At 46.4% G+C, this 17780-nt stretch overlaps 1 protein-coding gene across 1 annotated transcript in view; it reads left to right on the top strand.

Moving 5' to 3' along the window:
• Positions 1-17780, top strand: part of LOC115100326 (nucleoprotein TPR-like) — a gene marked incomplete at its 3' end in the record, with an annotated part of 228078 nt that overhangs the window by 185967 nt on the left and 24331 nt on the right. The window contains exons 32-34 of the mRNA XM_029618746.1: positions 3063-3209; positions 10899-11097; positions 16581-16786. Of these exons, the coding sequence (XP_029474606.1) occupies positions 3063-3209; positions 10899-11097; positions 16581-16786 (552 nt within the window). The remainder of the gene's footprint in view (positions 1-3062; positions 3210-10898; positions 11098-16580; positions 16787-17780) is intronic.

Below are 17780 nucleotides of genomic sequence, written 5' to 3'. Positions count from 1 at the left end.
TCTGCACTCACCCGAAGTTTCTCCCAAAAGTCATATCTGCTTTCCATATCAATCAATCTATTTCCTACCTTCTTTCTGAGGCCACATGCCCATGAAAACGAGAAAGCCCTTCATACTTTGGATTGCAAAAGAGCCTTGGCCTACTACAAGAAAAGAACTTGGCCATATCGCCAAGCTTCATTTATTTTATTTATTTAAAATCGTTTATAGTCTGCTTATAAAGGACAACCTTATCGGGCAGCACCCTGGACTTGAGCAATTCCGGGGCTGCGTCCACCCGGGGAGAGGGCAGTTCAGCGGCGCCTACCCCGGTCTCTCCTGAGCCAAATATGGTCCCAGCGGCCTTCTCCTGGTTGGAATTTTTCCAGGGCCTCCAAGCCTTTGTTCAGGCGCAGTCAGCCCTTGTCCCTGCCCAAACGGAACCCCAGCTGGGAAGGCTTCGCCCTGTCAGCAGGCCTTGGGACATTCCTCACCTCACCAAGGGTATTCCTGATAAGGACCCAGACACCATGGATGATGACAGGGGAAATCCCTCCAGGCCTGGGACCATACCTGCACCATGCTTTGATTTTTCCACAGAGATGAATTACCGGCCTTAGTCTCCCAAACCCTGAAGACTCTGGGAGTTCCGGGCACGGGGACCCTATGTCGGAACCAAAGAAGAACCCCACTCTGGTGGAAATAGGCTCTTGCTATTTCCCGAAGAACCCCATCCAGTGTCTCAGATGGCTGAAAATTGCTCTTGGAAAATCTGACAATCCATCCCAACTCCACCACTCACTGAGTAGCCAAATTCCTCTCCTGAAGAACCTCGCTCTTAACTGCCAATCACCCAGATAAAGTAGCACCAAAATGCCTTCCTTGCACTGCATCATTGTCACAACCACCATGTTCTTCAAACATGTTCTCAGACTATGGTGAACCCAAAGCACAGATCCTGAAATTAAATATAGTGATCCAGCATCACCTCAGAAAGTGCTAATGACCTTTTCTAGGAAGATCAGAAATTCCCTGCACCATGTGCCACACTGCTAAAATAAAAGGTACTACCATTCTGAATCTATTAGTCCACTTCAGATCCAAAAATGGACAGAGGGACCTGTCTTTCTAGGGAACCACCAAGCAAAATGAACAATCTCATATGTGACTTGGCCCCATATTCTTCTGTAACAGCTGCATGAAGGACTAGATTTAGTAGGCAGACTGCCAGAACAAGAAGGGCCACAGAACGGAGAAAAAACCTTCCCTGTCTTGGTATCGAAACGTGCCCCCAGAAATTCCAAGACATGAGAAGGGGAAAGATGACTCTTGGACAGAATGACTATCCAACCCAGTGATCTCAGGTGCTGGAGTACCAAGTCCACTGCCTGCTGGCAAAGGACCTTTGACTTCACTCGAATCTGCCAGTTGACCAAGTATGGGTGAACCAAGACTTCTTCCCTCCGGAGAGCCATTGCTATCACAATTATCACCTTGTTGAAAGTCCTGAGAGCCGTCGCCAGACTGAAGGGAAGGGTGCAAAACTGAAAATGCTTTCCCAGGACTATGAATCTTAGATATCTTTGATCGGGCCGGATTCCTATGTGTAAGTATGCTTCAGTCCAATCCAGGGTAGACACCACTGTGCACCACTGCAATCACTGAATGCAGGGTCTCCATCTGAAACTGAGGAACTTTGAGAGCTAAGTTTACCACCTTCAGGTTCAAAATTGGGCAGAATGTTTCCTCCTTGTTGGGGACGACAAGTAAATGGAATAGCGGCTCTTCCCCTGTTCCTCCAGGGGGATGGGAACAATGACTCTCAGCATCAGAAGGTGACTGATAGTTTGCTGTACCACAAGCCTTTTCCCTTCATAAGTGCACGGGGACACCATGAATAAGTCTCTTAGCGGACGAGCAAACTCTAAAGCATAACCTTCTCTTATGTTAAGACCCTCTGGTCCGACGTGATCTTGGCCCACTCCTTGTGTAAAAAAAAAAAAAAAAAAAGTCAACTGCCCCCCCCCCCCCCCCCCCCCCCCCCCCCCCAATAGCCGGAACCGAGGAGTGGACTGGCCTCATTTCATTGAGAGGATTTGGCTCTACCATTGCCCTGGCTAGACACATCTCTTTTCAGCCTTCGTTTGCAAAAGGACTGAATCCAATGATTTCAATGTATTATCCACTATGACGCCTAGATATCTTTCCTGGATGGTAACTCCTAAGATAGAACCTAATGTTGTGTAACTACAGCAAGGGTTATTTTTCCCTATATGCATCACTTTGCACTTTTCCACATTAAATTTCATCTGTCATTTGGAAGACTTTTGTTGTCTTCCTTCAGACACCATCTATTAAAGGGGATCAGGGCCATTTCAGGTTCACGTAAGAGTTTTTGATCACCCCTGCTCGTATGAAGGTAGTTGATGCTTTAGCTTTGATAGAGGAATACTGGAAATGGTATAGTTCCTTATGTAAGCTATTTCTGGCAAAGCTTTCATTCTCTTGTCTCCATCTGCTAATAAGGGAGAAACTCCTTATCTGGAGTGGTCTGATAGGATTCGAGAAAAGAAAAGTAGCAGGTAAGAAACCCAATTTTTCCATTTCCACTCTTAATTGAGCCAACTCCATCCTTATTCCAGAGAGCTAGAAACAGATAGAGCAATGCAGAAGTCTCCAAAAGGTCTGCTTGAAGAATAAAGAAGCACAGTTGTCATACAGTACAACCCCCATGGCATTACTGTTTTCTATGTAGGATTTTAAAAAATATATAAAGCTTTTCAAAACTATTGCTTGCCAGCTGGCCCTTGATATATGTTTGGAATTACATATGTTTCAGTGGTATAACAGAGTGCAGAGATCACTTATACTACATAAGGAATGCAAGTCTCAGCAGGTTGCATTATATGTGTATCACTAGGTAAGGTTTATATTTAAAAAGCATGACACTTTGGTTTCTGTTCAGAATGTTTGTGGTAGGTAATTTAATCATCTATTTCCTTGGTGAAAGTCTCACTAATTTTCAGTGTAGGCTTTAATTATAACATCAGACACATTTGCAGCCTTTCATTCCATTTCTATAGCTGGTTGCTGAAACATCTGCTCCAGTTGTCAAAGAGCAGCCGGAGACCCAAGCTTCTCTACAGGAAATTCAAGAGCTAAAGGAGTCTCTGAACCAGGCTGAAATGAAAGCTGTAGCACTGGAGAGTCAGACTGAAAACCTGCAGAAGGTAAGAAAATACCAGTGTCCTCGGTCTGTCCTAATCCCCAGGGTCCTCTGACCAGGCTAACTCCAGTAGACATTGCTAAAGCGGGTTTAGTGCTAACACACATGTAATAAAACGACCGAAGATACAAAGATAAGAAATAGAGAAGCAGCCATCTAGTTGACAGAGCAAAGGGCTGCAAACTGGAGGGGAAAAAGGATTATAATCCTCCCATTGTCATTCCTTGTGATCTTGAACAAGTCACTTTATTTCCCATTGTTGTAAGCTCTTGTCCCCAGGACACCACCAAGATTTCACACTACAGGGTTACCCTCTATTAGCTGCTGGAGACAGAGAAATGCTGAAGAGCTGCAAGCAGCATACTTTCCTATAAGGGGTCACATCATCAAAGCAGTTGGTTTCTGTGTCCACCTGCTGTTAGGAGAGCACAAAACTCTTCCATGTGGACTAGACTGGTGAAATAAGGAATTAAAAAATGCAAAGAAAGATTGATTGAAGTGCAACCATTAACAGACGGTCTGCCATTTGGAGTCGATTTTGGAAGAGAATAAGTTTAGGAAGCTGGTACAGAGTTTATGTCCCATTTAAATTACTGTAATGTCTTTTTAGTGAGTTTACTATCCAGGCTACTATGGAAACTTCAAATTGCACAAAACGTTGTGGCCAGAATGTTATTAGGCTGCTCAAGAAGTACTCCAGTGGTTGAGATGTTAAGGTTACATTGGTTACCTGTAGCATATTGAGGAAAACTTAAAATTTCCTAGCGTGTAGCCAGATGGACTCAGGACCAATGGGTTATGTGCTCCCCCTGCTAGCAGATGGAGACGGCGTCAGGTTTCAAAGCTGACGGAACCCTAGATACACCCCTGGATGGATGGAGTCAGTGACCTCAGCCCTTCGGTATCTCTCTGACTCCTAGCAGATGCGGATGTGCTTTCCCTATGGCAGAGCTTCCCAAATCTGTCCTGGGGACCCCACAGCCAGTCGGGTTTTCAGGATATCCACAATGAATATGCACATTTGTGTTATCCTGAAAACCCGACTGGCTGTGGGGTCCGCAGGACAGGTTGGGAAGCCCTGCCTTATAGGGAGCTCTGTATCCTTTAGAAGAAGAAATTCTACTTTTAATTTGGAGAGAGATTGAGCCCCGTTCTCCTGTGGTGATATCTAATGGCCCCTCCCCAAGTTGAGAATTCCTGAGGTGATTTCCGAGATCTCTCAGAGGGGAGCCTTGGGCCGGTAGCCGGTTCCCGGCGTGGACTTTGCTGCTGAAGCAGCTGAAAGGCAACGGGTGCAGGAAGCCGAGCGAGGCGGTGATGGCCAAAGCCCTCTCCCCCCGCAGCTGGAGACTGTCTCTGTACTCTGCCAGTAAAAAAAACCCAAAAACAGGATTCCTCCCGATTCAGAGACGTTGGAGGGGTTTTGGTAAGACTTCCTCCAGTTTCCCTGCTCAGCACGCCGTACTGACGTTGTTCCCGACCCCGTTGGGGTAAAGAGAAGGGGGCTTCCGAGCCCTCGGGGGGCGCCATCTTATGTGCGGGATGCATTGGCGCCATCTTCCCTTCTCGACTAGTGGTACACGCGGGGCAGGCTGGACGGCCGATGCACCTAACTTGTGCGCCCAATACAAATGCGCGCATAACCGCGCGCACAATTGAAGGCACATTGCGCACACAACTGAGCGCACTCCGTGCACATAACTACACGCACAGCTGCGCTTACAACTACACGCGCGCCTTGAAGCTCATTACCTGTGCGCCTAGACATAGCGGCAATGGCACCGGCATCCAAGAAGGATGCCACATAAGAGCCGCGCAGCCTGAACTGGAGTCCTGCCTGTGTCAGCATTGCGAAGAAGCCTAGGGGGGCCAAAGCCTGGTCCCTCACTGACTGAGGATGGGTCCAGAACTACTACATACGATAGCTCCCTGGGTCTATGCAACTCCAAAATGGCTTCTCCACAAGAGGGCACCTCAGGGGCCCCCTACTCCGACTCCCCCTGGGATTAACATGTACCAGGGACCTTCTCCAGGTTAGAATTTTTCCAAGGGCTGCAAGCCTTCGTTCAAGTGCAATCAGCCCCGGCTGCGTCCTGGGCTCAACCCCTGCCGGAAGCAGAAAATCCTCCCGGCCCTACTCGTATGCCTACCCAAGAATTTCCCTGACTGGGACCCGGACACCTCAGATGATGATGGCGGCTCCCTGGAAGAAGGAGAAATCCCTCCAGCTTGGGATCATACCGGACCATGCTTCGCTTCTTCCACAGGGTTGAATTACCAGCCCTTGTTTCCCAGACTTTGGGTATTCCAGGCACGGACCCTATGGTGGAACCAAAGAAGAGCCCCATCTTAGTGTCCCTTCGTAAAGCCTCATGCTACTTCCCAATGATGGAAGCCATTCTGGAACTGATTGACCTGGAGTGGGATGCCCCTGAGGCCAGCTTTAAAGGAGGTCTGGAACCACCGACCAAGGAACGCCTGCATTTTCCGAGAGTGGACACCATGGTCTGTGCCGTCTCAAAGCGAACAACCATTCCCGTTGAGGGAGGGGCTGCATTGAAGGATACTCTGGATAGACAAATGGAATCCGTTCTTTTTTTTTTTTTTTTTTTTACATCTTTATTTATAAGCTTTTATATTCAGTTAACAAGAATAAACTTGACAAGACATGATATACAGACATAGAAGAACTCAAATATATTTAGACCAAAGAGTAGTTATCAGAAATAATATCATTAACATTATTTCTATGTATTATCCTGTCAGACAACATTAATTAGGGATATTCAATTGTAAATATATAGGAAATCTCAAACTATCAATACAAAGTAAATAAACCACAATTAGCTAGTGTCTATTTTTTTTTTTTTTTATGGTCTGAGCACATTACTCTGAGCTAGTTCTAGCAATTGGAGAGTTGGGGTTAACTTTACTATTCAAAATGGAATTTAACTGTAAGGGGTCAAAAAAAACATATTTAACCCCAACATGCTTAATAACACACTTGCATGGGAAATACAACCAAAAAGAAGCGCCCAGACCAATAACAGCTGGATGCATCCTAAGGAAACGCTTTCTTTTTGCTTGTGTTATTTTGGCAATATCTGGGAACATACACATTTTTTTTCTAGAAATGGTGCATCTCTATTCCTGAAAAACATTTTGAGAACAAACTCCCTATCAGAGTCCAGAGCTAATGAAACAATCGAAGTTTTCACTTCTTCTTCCATTGAAGTCTCCAAAAACTAAGATAAGTGAGAGGTATCTATAATAGGAGATACTGCTGGCCTTATATTCAATTGTGAATATGTCTTAACCAGTAAATAGAAAGTTTTAGAGATAGGTGGTATCATTTCTTCTTTTATTTGTAATATTTCAAGGAAATATTTGTGAAGCATTTCTATCAGTGAGACAAACTTTTTCTTAGGAAAGTTTAAAATCCTAAGATTGCAGTGACAAATGCTGTTGTTTTGTAAATATGAATGACCCGTTACAATTGTGTCCACAGACTTTTGCATATTTATTTCCTTAATCTCCTGGGCCTCATTTTGAATTTTCATTTCCAAGACTTGAGATTTTATAACATTAACTTGACAAGTTAAGTCTTGTTGGGGAAACAAAACATGAAAGTTGACTAGTGAGATTAGTAATCACTTCCCATATGTTCTCTAAAGTTATTTGTGAAGGCTTCATAAGATTAATACTTGTTACCTCCGTAGCAGGTTGTAGAGATGCTGTTTTTGAATCCAGTACAATTTTGAATGCAACATTCTCCTCTTTTTTTGCTGTCCGGCTAACTGCTCCAGTTGCTTGCCCTTCCCTCTCTGCTCCATCCGATCGTGAGGCAGCTGACTGCCTACGATCTTCTTTGCGCGACGGGAGCGGGCTGATCATGTCTGCCTTCTCTACGGGGGGGGGGGGGGGGGGCCAGGTTGGGGAGGGATTTGGCTCCGGCAAAAGCGATGATTTCAGGTCTGTTCCAGGCGACATTGGAACACCACACGCCTCACTGTCGAAGGACAAATTTATGATGTCACCCTGCCACTCCCACACCAAGAGAATGGTAGTGGAAGCCAGTCTGAAGGCAATAACTCCGGTTCCTGCACCGCATCAAAATACGAGGCGCTATTCCATCTATTTTATCGTTCCCAAGAAGGAAGGATCATTCCAACCCATCTTGGATCTCAAGAACGTCAACAGTCATCTGCGGATACTACACTTCCGCATGGAGACTCTTCACTCTGTAATAATGGCAGAGTTCCTAACCTCCCTGGACCTCTCCGAAGCCTACCTTCACATTCCAGTCCATCAAGATCACCAGCGATTTCTACACTTTGCGATACTGGGTCACCATTACCAGTTCTGAGCGCAACCCTTAGGCCTAGCAACTGCCCCCAGAACATTTTCCAAAATTATGGTGGTTGAGGCGGCAACACTGAGGAAGGAAGGGATCTTGGTACACCCTTACCTGGACGACTGGCTGATCAGGACAAAGTCTTCGAAAGAGAGCTGGCAGGTGACCAGCAGAGTCAAGAAACCTACTTTAGGAGCTCGGTTGGGTCGTGAACACAGTCAAGCAGTCTGCAGCCCTCTCAGTCTCTAAGAGTACCTGGGGGCCCGTTTCGACACCAAACAGAGCAAAGTCTTCCTCCCTCCCCTGAGGAGAAGGAAGCTGATGGAACAATTACAATTGATGAACAATGTACGCCCCAAGGTATGGGACTATCTTCAAGTCCTCGGCCTCATGGCATCAACCCTGGTGTACCGTGGGCAAAGGCCCACATGCGATCGCTCCAGCGCTCCTTACTGTCACTCTGGAACCCATTGTCCCAGGACTACTCAATTCGCCTCAATCTACCAGCAGAGATACGTTCTCAGCTGCAGTGGTGGCTACTGGAAGACCACCCATCCCCACCAAACTGGATCGTGCTCACCAAGGATGCGAGCCTGCGAGGGTGGGGAGCCCACTGTCGGGAAATGACGGCCCAGGGACAATGGAGCAAGGAAGAGGCGGGATGGAACATAAACCGTCTAGAAGCTCGAGCAGTCAGACTAGCGTGCCTGCGATTCAGCCACAGACTCAGAAGCAAAGCGATTCGAGTAATGTCTGACAATGCTTCAACGGCTGCCTACATCAACCGACAGGGAGAAACCAGGAGCCAGCAGGTGTCTCTGGAGATAGATCCTCTCATGGCATGGGCGGAGATATACAAGGGATCTCAGCCTCCCACATTGCAAGAAAAGACAACGTCTCAGCAGACTTCCTCAGCAGAGAGAGCCTGGACCCGGGGGAATGGACGCTATCGACCACAGCCTTCCAACTGATAGTAAATTGCTGGGGCCTCCCAGCCATGGACCTACTGGCCACCTATCTCAGTGCCCAAGTCCCCAGGTTCTTCAGCCGCAGACGAATGCCACACTCCCAAGGGATCGACGCGCTCGTCCAGACTTGGCCAGAGGAGGACTTACTGTACGCCTTCCCCCCCCCATGGCCACTACTGGCAAGGTCATCCGCAAGATAGAATATCACAGAGGACTAGTTCTACTAGTGGCCCCGGATTGGCTAAGACACCCATGGTATGCAGACATGCAAAGACTCCTTGCGGGGAGGCCTCTGTGCATACCTTCAAACAGGGACCTTCTCCAGCAGGGCCCAATTCTTCACGAAGATTCTCTCTTACGGTCTGGCCCTTGAGAGGACTCGCCTGATGAAGGGCTGTTACTCGAAGCCCGTGATTGACACCCTGCTGCGAGCGTGCAAGTTCTCAACATCCCTGCCATACATACAGATCTGGAGAATATTCGAAGCCTGGTGCGAGGACCGCAAGATACTCCTGTGGACGGCCAAGATCCCCATGATTCTGGAGTTTCTACATGACAGAGTGAAGAGGTTGTCACTCAACTCCCTCAAGGTACAAGTAGCCACCCTCTCCTGTTTCAGAGCCGAAGTGAACGGTATCATTCTATCAGCTTATCCGGATTTGATCCGATTCTTAAAAGGGGTTAAGCAACTTCAGCCACCCCTAAAGTGGCAGGTGCCCCTATGGAACCTCAATTTGGTATTAGACTTCCTAGCGAGGGCTTTGTTCAGACCAACGCGTGGTCTGTCACTACACCTCTTAACATTGAAGACGGTATTCCTGGTGGCAATATGTTCAGCTCATTGCATCTCCAAGCTACAGGCACTATCCTGTCGGGAACCATTCCTTAGGTTCACCCCTGGAACCGTACAGCTGAATACCGTCCCCTCCTTCCTACCGAAAGTGGTTTTCGAGTTTCATTTGAACCAGGCCATCTCTCTACCATCTCCGGATGAGCATAAGGACTCTGAAGAGTCACGCCGCCTTCGCCATCTAAATATCGGCAGACTCCTGGTGCAATATCTGGAAAGATCTGAACTGGTGCGCAAAACAGATTGTCTGTTTGTTCTTCACAGCGAGAAGAAACAAGGAGAAGCGGCCTCGCGGGCAACCATAGCCCACTGCATCAAGGAAGTAATCAAGGCAGCCTACATAGAGGCAGGAAAGCCTTTACTACTGCAGGTTAAGGCTCATTTTACTAGGGCCCAGGCAGTATCTTGGGCAGAAACCAAGCTGCTATCGCCCCCGAGATCTGTCGGGCAGCGATGTGGTCCTCACTACACACCTTCTCCAGGTTCTACCTCCTGGATGTTCAGGCCTGAGAAGATGCAGCCTTCGCAAGGGCAGTACTAAGTGGGCCACAGGCAGCCTCCTGCCCTGGCCGGGAGTAGCTTTTGTACATCCCACTGGTCCTGAGTCCATCAGTTTAATCAAGTTTAAGAAGTTTAATCAAGTTGTTTATGCAAAGATATATATCCACAATAGTTTTTCGAGGAGGATACTGAGATGTTGAGGTATATCTAGGGTGACGTCAGCTTTGAAATCTGACTCAGTCTCCCATCTGCTAGCAGAGGAGCACATAACCCACTGGTCCTGAGTCCATCTGTCTACACTAAGGAAAGAGAAATTATCAGGTAAGTAATTTCTCCATTTTATTAGAATGGTGCGAAAGGAACAGATGAGATCCAGGATGTTTTCGGTGGTAGTTTCTCATTTGTAGAATTAGTTGCCAGCATCATTTCAAGACGGGGGTTCTAGCTGCATTTTAGAAAACAGTTGAAAGCATGATTGTTTCCAGAGGAATGTGCATTGTTCTAGAAGTAACATAGTAATGACATCAGAAGACCAAATGATCCATCCAGTCTGCCCAGCAAGCTTCTTATGGCAGTAAGTGCCATTTTATGCAGGTTACCCTCATGATTCTGTTAAGGATAGTAAATGCTATTCCATGCAGGTTACCCCCAAACCTTAAGTTAAGGTAAAAATCAAAACCAACAGTCAAACCCACAACAAAATTACTGCTAGCAACATTTTTACTGTGTGAGCAGCCTTTCTGATAATTCATACACTGCTGCTGCTTGAATGTTGTGATTTTGTATGTAAATGGAAGCTAATGTGTTTATTTTTATGTTGTATATTTTGTTAATTTTACTTTGTGTGTATTTTATGTGAAATTTGTTGAGTTTATGAATGTTTTATTTTGTATTGTAAACTGCTTTGATTGGCATAGTTACCAGAAGGTGGTTTAGAAGTGGTTTTAAATAGCCATTTTTTTTTACTTTTATTCAATCAATTCTATGAACTCACACTTAACTTGTGATTACTCTTTGTAGATCATAGATGAGAAGGAAACAGAAGCTAAACGTTTGCAGGAACAAGTATCGCAGCTGCAGTCTGAATTGTCTCGAATCCGCCAAGACCTTCATGATAGAACAACACAGGAAGAACAGCTCCGGCAGCAAATATCTGAGAAAGAGGAGAAGACCAGAAAAACTCTCCTGGTGGCCAAACAGAGGATTGCACAGCTAGCTGGTAAGTGTAGACTGATCTATTAAAAAATGATGTGATAACAGATTAAGAAACCCTAATTTTCCCTCATATTAATGTATTTTCTTCACCATAGAATAGTATTGCAGTGATAAGCCTTTGACTAGCACCTCAGAAAGCAGCAACCTTTAGAACCCAGAGTATATATAGCCTGGGCCTTGCCAGTAGGTGTTGCTGTTGTGCAATTGCTGTTATAACTTGCTCCACAGGATGCTTCTTCACATCTGAAGAGACCTGGGAGGTCTCAGCCATAGACTTCAGCATCTTTCTTGTTTGTTCTGTAAAAGATATCACAATCTAAAGATGTTCAGTTTTGGGTTTTTTCAGGAAATTAAAAAAGACATCATTATTCCTCTTCATCCTGCCACACTAGTCCAGATGCATAGCTTATGCCTCCCAACCAGCAGGTGGAGACAGACTAACAGGTTTGCTGACATCACCCCCCTTATTGGCTCCTGTGCTGACCTCAGCCTGCTAGTATTCTCTGTCTCCTGCAGACGGCAAGCAAGCATCCCATGTTGTGAGCTGAGGCTTAGTTAGGCCTAGTGAAGAAATTTGGTTGGCAGCTCCTGAGCTGAAAGTTTTGTACTCCCTTCTCCGGTTGAACACATCCAGATTTTTCCCAGCTCTGGTAGCTGGAATTACCCCTCTTCCCATCTTCTTCCCCTTGCTTTTTCTCTCTTCTGCATTATCTTCTCACCTTTATTAACAAAAAAAAAAACTAAATAGGTCTCCCCTCTGTTTTTTCCTCTCTTCTCTTGAGACTTGTGACTGTGCCCGGTTCGTGCTTGTTAAAGTTTCAAAAATAAAAAAGGAAAGCGGAAGAATGGTTTGCCATCTGATGGACTTGTGGGCTGAGGTAAGGGAGGAGGTGATGCATCGCTTCAGAAAGAAGGGACGTGCTCAGTTTCCAGTGTGTGTGGATCGCGCTGGGAGGGGAAAGCCTCTAAATCTTGTGAGGAGGAGCAGGAGCGAGGACACCACGCAGTCATCTTCCCCAGTAGAGGGCTGCATGAGCAGAGTCGTCGGCAGGGACGTGCTTGCTACCTGCAGCAGGAACAGTGCACCATGCTAGAACCGTGAGAAGGGAGTAGCTCAGAGCAGGGTCTTCCTACGCTAGTTCCAGCAGTCTCAGGCATTGCAGCCGTCTAGTCCACAACTCCTTCGGTTGGAGTTCCAAGAGAAACAACTCCCACTTCTTCAGGTGAAGATGTGATTCCTTCCTCTTCCTGTGCCTCTTTTCCCATGGAATTTGTGAAGTATTTGCATCTGGCCATTTTCTATAGAGGAATATATCAAAAACAGAGCCACACCTCTCAAAATGAGGCCCAAATCACAAAAGAGAGGGAATACAAAATATAATAAATAAGAAATTCTTCAAAAAGCAATATATATAATAGCTAAAAAAAAAAATAAATGAGGGAAGTGGTATTAAAAAGCCGGTGTACCAAGTTTAATCCACTGTCTCTCGCCTACAATTGGCCTCAGGCAGTATCAGTTAAATCTGCACCATAGATTTAAATCATGTTCCGCAAACCTCAAATTTACCCAAAACTACAACGTATACTATTTTTTCAAAACGTAACCACCGAATACTTAGCTTGGTATCCAATCATAAACATTAGAAAAAACACCCTTTTGAAAAAATGCTATACGGTGCCTTTTTAAGATTATTATTACAATACTCTGTCACTGGCCTGGGCTCGGCCTTTTTCGCACAAGCAGGGAAGTATTTCAATTTTTTCAGTTTTCTTCCCTTCTGTGTGTGTGTCTCCCTTTAATTGCTTATGTAAAAAAAAAAGAGAGAGAGAGAGAAGGGGACAGAGCAGCTTTAGCTTGTGCTCCAGCAGCTGAGTTCAGTTTTGCTGCCAGGAGGCAGGTCGAGGTGAGCGGGACCAATTGCCATGTGTGTGTTGGGGCCAGGATAGTTTGTTCAGCACCCGGACACCGTCTCTTTTATTTTATGGCAGTTTTATCACTGGCCTGGCACCTCCCATGCTGCGTGGGAAAGTTTGCCGCAGCTCAAGGCGCTCTTGCCTCGATTCAGCTGCGCCTTGCAGGGAATGCATTTTCAGTGGGGCGGGGGACCTCCGTGGGCACCCTGAGTTGGCAGTAGGAGCCCGTTTTCAGCGGGGCAGGTTTTGGAGGCCCCAGTGGGTTCTGAGGAACCGGTGGCCATTTTGTGCACATGTGCTGGGGGCCAGGCTGCTGTTTCAGAGCCTCGGAACTCCCCTCCCATGCTTTTTCCCTGCAGAACAAAATCCTGCTGGTGGCAGGGCGAGGGGACAGGTGCAGGGGGACACGGATCCAGATTCTTTTTCTTCGGATTTTGTCCTTTTTAATGCATAAGGCCTGTTTTGGGATCAAGCGGCTTTTGCCTAGGAAGCCCTGGGCGGCAAAGAAGCCTAAGCAGGCAGAATCAGGAAGTTTCCTGAGGCTTGTGGGTCTCAAGAGGTCCTCGGTGGAGGATGACACGTCTGATATGGATGATCTGGACTAGGTACAGGGGGGTCTGGTGGATCTGAACAGGGACCCTGCTGGTGCGTTCCTGGATCCATTACAGAAACCAAGTCAGAATCCTATTAGTGCTGGGGGGGATCCTATGCAGGACCCAGATGAGATTCCGGTGGCGGATGGGGATGATCCTCGCGTGGTCCACTTGTTCCGCAGGGAGGAGTTGGGCCCACTGATCCCACAGGTTCTGAAGGAGCTGGGAATTAAGGTCGCTCAGGAGGAGTCAGACACGGAGGGAGTAAACCCAGTCCTGGAGGGATTGTGGGGTTTCCCTACCTCTTTCCTGTTGCCAAAGATGGTGAAGTTGATGGATCGGGAGTGGGAGTCTCCTGAGGCGAGCTTGAAGGTAGTCAGAGCTGTGGCCAATTTGTATCCCTTGCCAGAGCAGACCCTGGAGTCATGAAAGATCCCCAAGGTGGATGTGACTGTATCCGAAGTTACCAAGAAGACTACCATTCCGGTGGCAGGTGCAGCAACCTTGAAGGATATTCAGTATCAGAAACTGGAAAACCTCCTTAAAAAGCTGTTTGAAGTTTTGGCTCTGAGCTGCATGCGGCTGCCTGTGGGAGTCTGATGCAGAGAACCTGTTTGTGCTGGGTTCAGAAGGAGCATGATAAGAGGTCGGGAATGACTGTGGAGGCGGCCCAAGCAGTTCGCTTGGAAGCGGCAGCAGCTTATGTGGCAGATATCTTGTACAACTTGACTCGGACTTCCGCTAGGAGCATGGTATCGGCAGTGGCTGCAGAGAGGCTCCTGTGGTTGCAAAATTGGTCGATGCATGTGTGGTCTAAGGGCCAGGCTGTCTAATCTGCTCTTTAAGGGGAAGCTGCTGTTTGGAGAGGATCTGGAGCAGCTCATGAAGCAATTGAGGGAGGCAAAGGGTAACAAACTGTCTGAGGACAAGAAGATCCCTAAGAAGTATTTTTCTTCCGTGTTCTCCATTTCGGGAGACGAGGAGATTTCGCGCTGGCAGGAGTCAGGCGCCGGTGGCCTCAAAGCAGAGTTCTGGACGACAACAGGCCTTTCAAGCCCAGCGCAGGCCCCCGAGGGACAGTGGTTCCCAAGGTGGGTGGCAGAAACAAGATAGGGCAATGAAGGCATGCGGATCCACTCCTCTCCAGAGGCTATTGGAGGAAGACTGGTCCTCTTTTTCAGGAATGGACCAAGCTCACGTCGGACCAGTGGGTCCTTCGGGTATTGAGAGAAGGCTATGGTTTAGAATTTTCTCAGCCGCTCAGGGACATGTTTATAATCTCCCGCTGCGTCTCACGGAGCAAGCATGAGACGTTGCAACATCTGCAGCTGCTGTGCGCCATTGTTCCAGTGCCTCCCCTGGAAAGGGGACAGGGTCATTACTCCATGTACTTCATGGTGCCCAAAAAGGAAAGAACTTTTCGGCCCATTCTCGATCTGCAGAAGGTCAGTGCTGCTCTCTGGGTGCCGGGCTTTCAGATGGAGACTTTGTGCACAGTGATAGCGGCAGTTTACAAAGAAGAGTTTCTGGAGTGGTTGGACTTGTCAGAAGCCTTCCTACATATTCCCTTTCGGACTGACCACCAGAAGTTTCTGAGGTTCATGGTACTGGGGTAACACTTCCAGTTTTGAGTTCTTCCCTTTGGGTTGACGGCGACACACATTTTCACAAAGGTGCTGGTGGTAATCGCGGTGGCTCTCAAGAAGGAAGGTATCCTGGTGCAAACATTCTGTTTGCTTTTTTGACTGCCGCAGCACACTGAACCGATGATTTCAATGTGTTATCCACTATGACACCTAGATCTCTTTCTTGGATTGTAGCACCTAATATGGAACCCAACATTGTGTAATTATAGCATGGGTTATTTTTCCCTGTATGCATCACCTTGCACTTATCCACATTAAATTTCATCTGCCATTTGGATGCCCAATTTTCCAGTCTCACAAGGTTTTCCTGCAATTTATCACAATCTGCTTGTGATTTAACTACTCTGAACAATTTTGTATCATCTGCAAATTTGATTATCTCACTCGTATTTCTTTCCAGATCATTTATAAATATATTGAAAAGTAAGGGTCCCAATACAGATCCCTGAGGCACTCCACTGTCCACTCCCTTCCATTGAGAAAATTGTCCATTTAATCCTACTGTCTGTTTCCCGTCTTTTAGCCAGTTTGCAATCCATGAAAGGACATTGCCACCTATCCCATGACTTTTTACTTTTCCTAGAAGCCTCTCATGAGGAACTTTGTCAAACGCCTTCTGAAAATCCAAGTATACTATATCTACCGGTTCACCTTTATCCACATGTTTATTAACTCCTTCAAAAAAGTGAAGCAGATTTGTGAGGCAAGACTTGCCCTGGGTAAAGCCATGCTGACTTTGTTCCATTAAACCATGTCTTTCTATATGTTCTGTGATTTTGATGTTTAGAACACTTTCCACTATTTTTCCTGGCACTGAAGTCAGGATAACCGGTCTGTAGTTTCCCGGATCGCCCCTGGAGCCCTTTTTAAACATTGGGGTTACATTAGCCACCCTCCAGTCATCAGGTCACTAAATTCATACTAGGTGTAGCAGTCTTTCTAATGCTGAAAGTATGTCTAGGCTTGAGTTAGTCTAATTAAACAGGAGACAAACTAGGAAGGATTTAATCCTAATAGAAGGTTATCTACATAAGTTTTTCAAGAATTTTTTTTATGAGCAGAAAGTACAACAAATGAGTTATGTTTTCTGGTTAAAGATAAAGAATTTGAACTACCATTATACTGTAACACTGGCTACAGATACATCTTGGGGATGGTTAGTTTTTCCTTTGGATTACCCAATAGAAACAGCTGTTACATAATCCAAAAAGAACTGACCCTGGGTATCTGGTAGCTTGTTTCAACCTTACCAACTGTGAAACACTAAATCTTCAGTAGGGAACTGCTTTCAGTAAAGTGGTTCACAGTTAAGCCTGAATATTCCTTCCGGGCAGGTACAAAAGAACAATTGACAAAAGAAAATGAAGAATTAAAACAAAGAAGCAACACGCTGGATGTGCAGAAAGAGGAGCTGGAGGTGCGCATGAGTGCGTTGAAATCTCAGTACGAAGGCCGAATTGGCCGTCTGGAAAGAGAACTTCGAGAGCACCAAGAGAGACACCATGAGCAGCGAGACGAGCCTCAGGAACAGACTAATAAGGTACGTTTTGGGTTGCGTATTTAACAGCATTTAGCCAGATGATGTGTGAATAATCCAGCTAAATGCCGACTTTTGATTAAATTTGCCACCTATCCAGCTAATGTAGGGGTGTTTCAGGGCTGGGTTGTTAGCTGGTTAACTCTGGGCTGATTTAGGAAAAAAGCCTTTCAGCAGAAATGAGAATTTCAGAGGCTCTGGTAGGGGAGTAGACGAGATCTAGTCCAATCAACTTTCAGAGCAATAAGATGAGGTAATCCATTGTGCAAGATAGTGAGAAGAGGGTTCCTTGTTCACCTTGGAGGAGTAACCTCGGGTGGACACCCCGTGTTTGGCTGGTACACTTCAAGCAAACATCATAGACTTGAACTACCAGTGGGGGTTTCGATGGGGTAGTTACCTGAGTCTGGGATACTGGGACTCCTTTTCGTGGAATAAATGTGATATGCTGGAAAGGAGAGTTAGTCTCCTGTTTCTTAGTTACTATCAATGTTCCTTATACCCAGGAATGGAAGGGCTAAAATGGACTGATCTTGGTGTTTGCAAAACAGGGTACAGCTTTTTAAGGTGGACAACCTGCTGATCCTTGCCTTTTTGCAGAGTGGTTTGGCTAAAGGCTTAGCCTATAATTCCCTTCGGGTCCAGGTAGCAGCCTTGGGCTCCCTGCGTGGTAGGATTCAGGGTAGACAGCTGGCATCTCATCCGGATGTGGCTTGTTTTCTTAAAGGGGCGAAACATTTGCGGCCTCGGGGGCGGAAGATCTGTCTGGCATGGAATCTAAATTTGGTTCTTTGGGTACTATGTGGCCCTCCCTTTGAGCCAGTGTGGAGGTCATCGTTGAAGGATTTGACCTTGAAGACTGTTTTCCTGGTGGCCATCTGTTCAGCTAGGCGAATATCTGAACTATAAGCATTGTCATGTAGGGACCCTTTCCTGACTTTTTCAGAGAATGGAGTGCCTTTACATATGGTTCTTTCCTTTTTGCCAAAGGTGATGT

Source organism: Rhinatrema bivittatum, chromosome 10 (genome assembly GCF_901001135.1).
Source record: "Rhinatrema bivittatum chromosome 10, aRhiBiv1.1, whole genome shotgun sequence".
NCBI lineage: Eukaryota > Metazoa > Chordata > Amphibia > Gymnophiona > Rhinatrematidae > Rhinatrema > Rhinatrema bivittatum.
The sequence above is the reverse complement of the archived record's forward strand: the minus strand, read 5'-3'. Positions and strand labels throughout refer to the sequence as shown.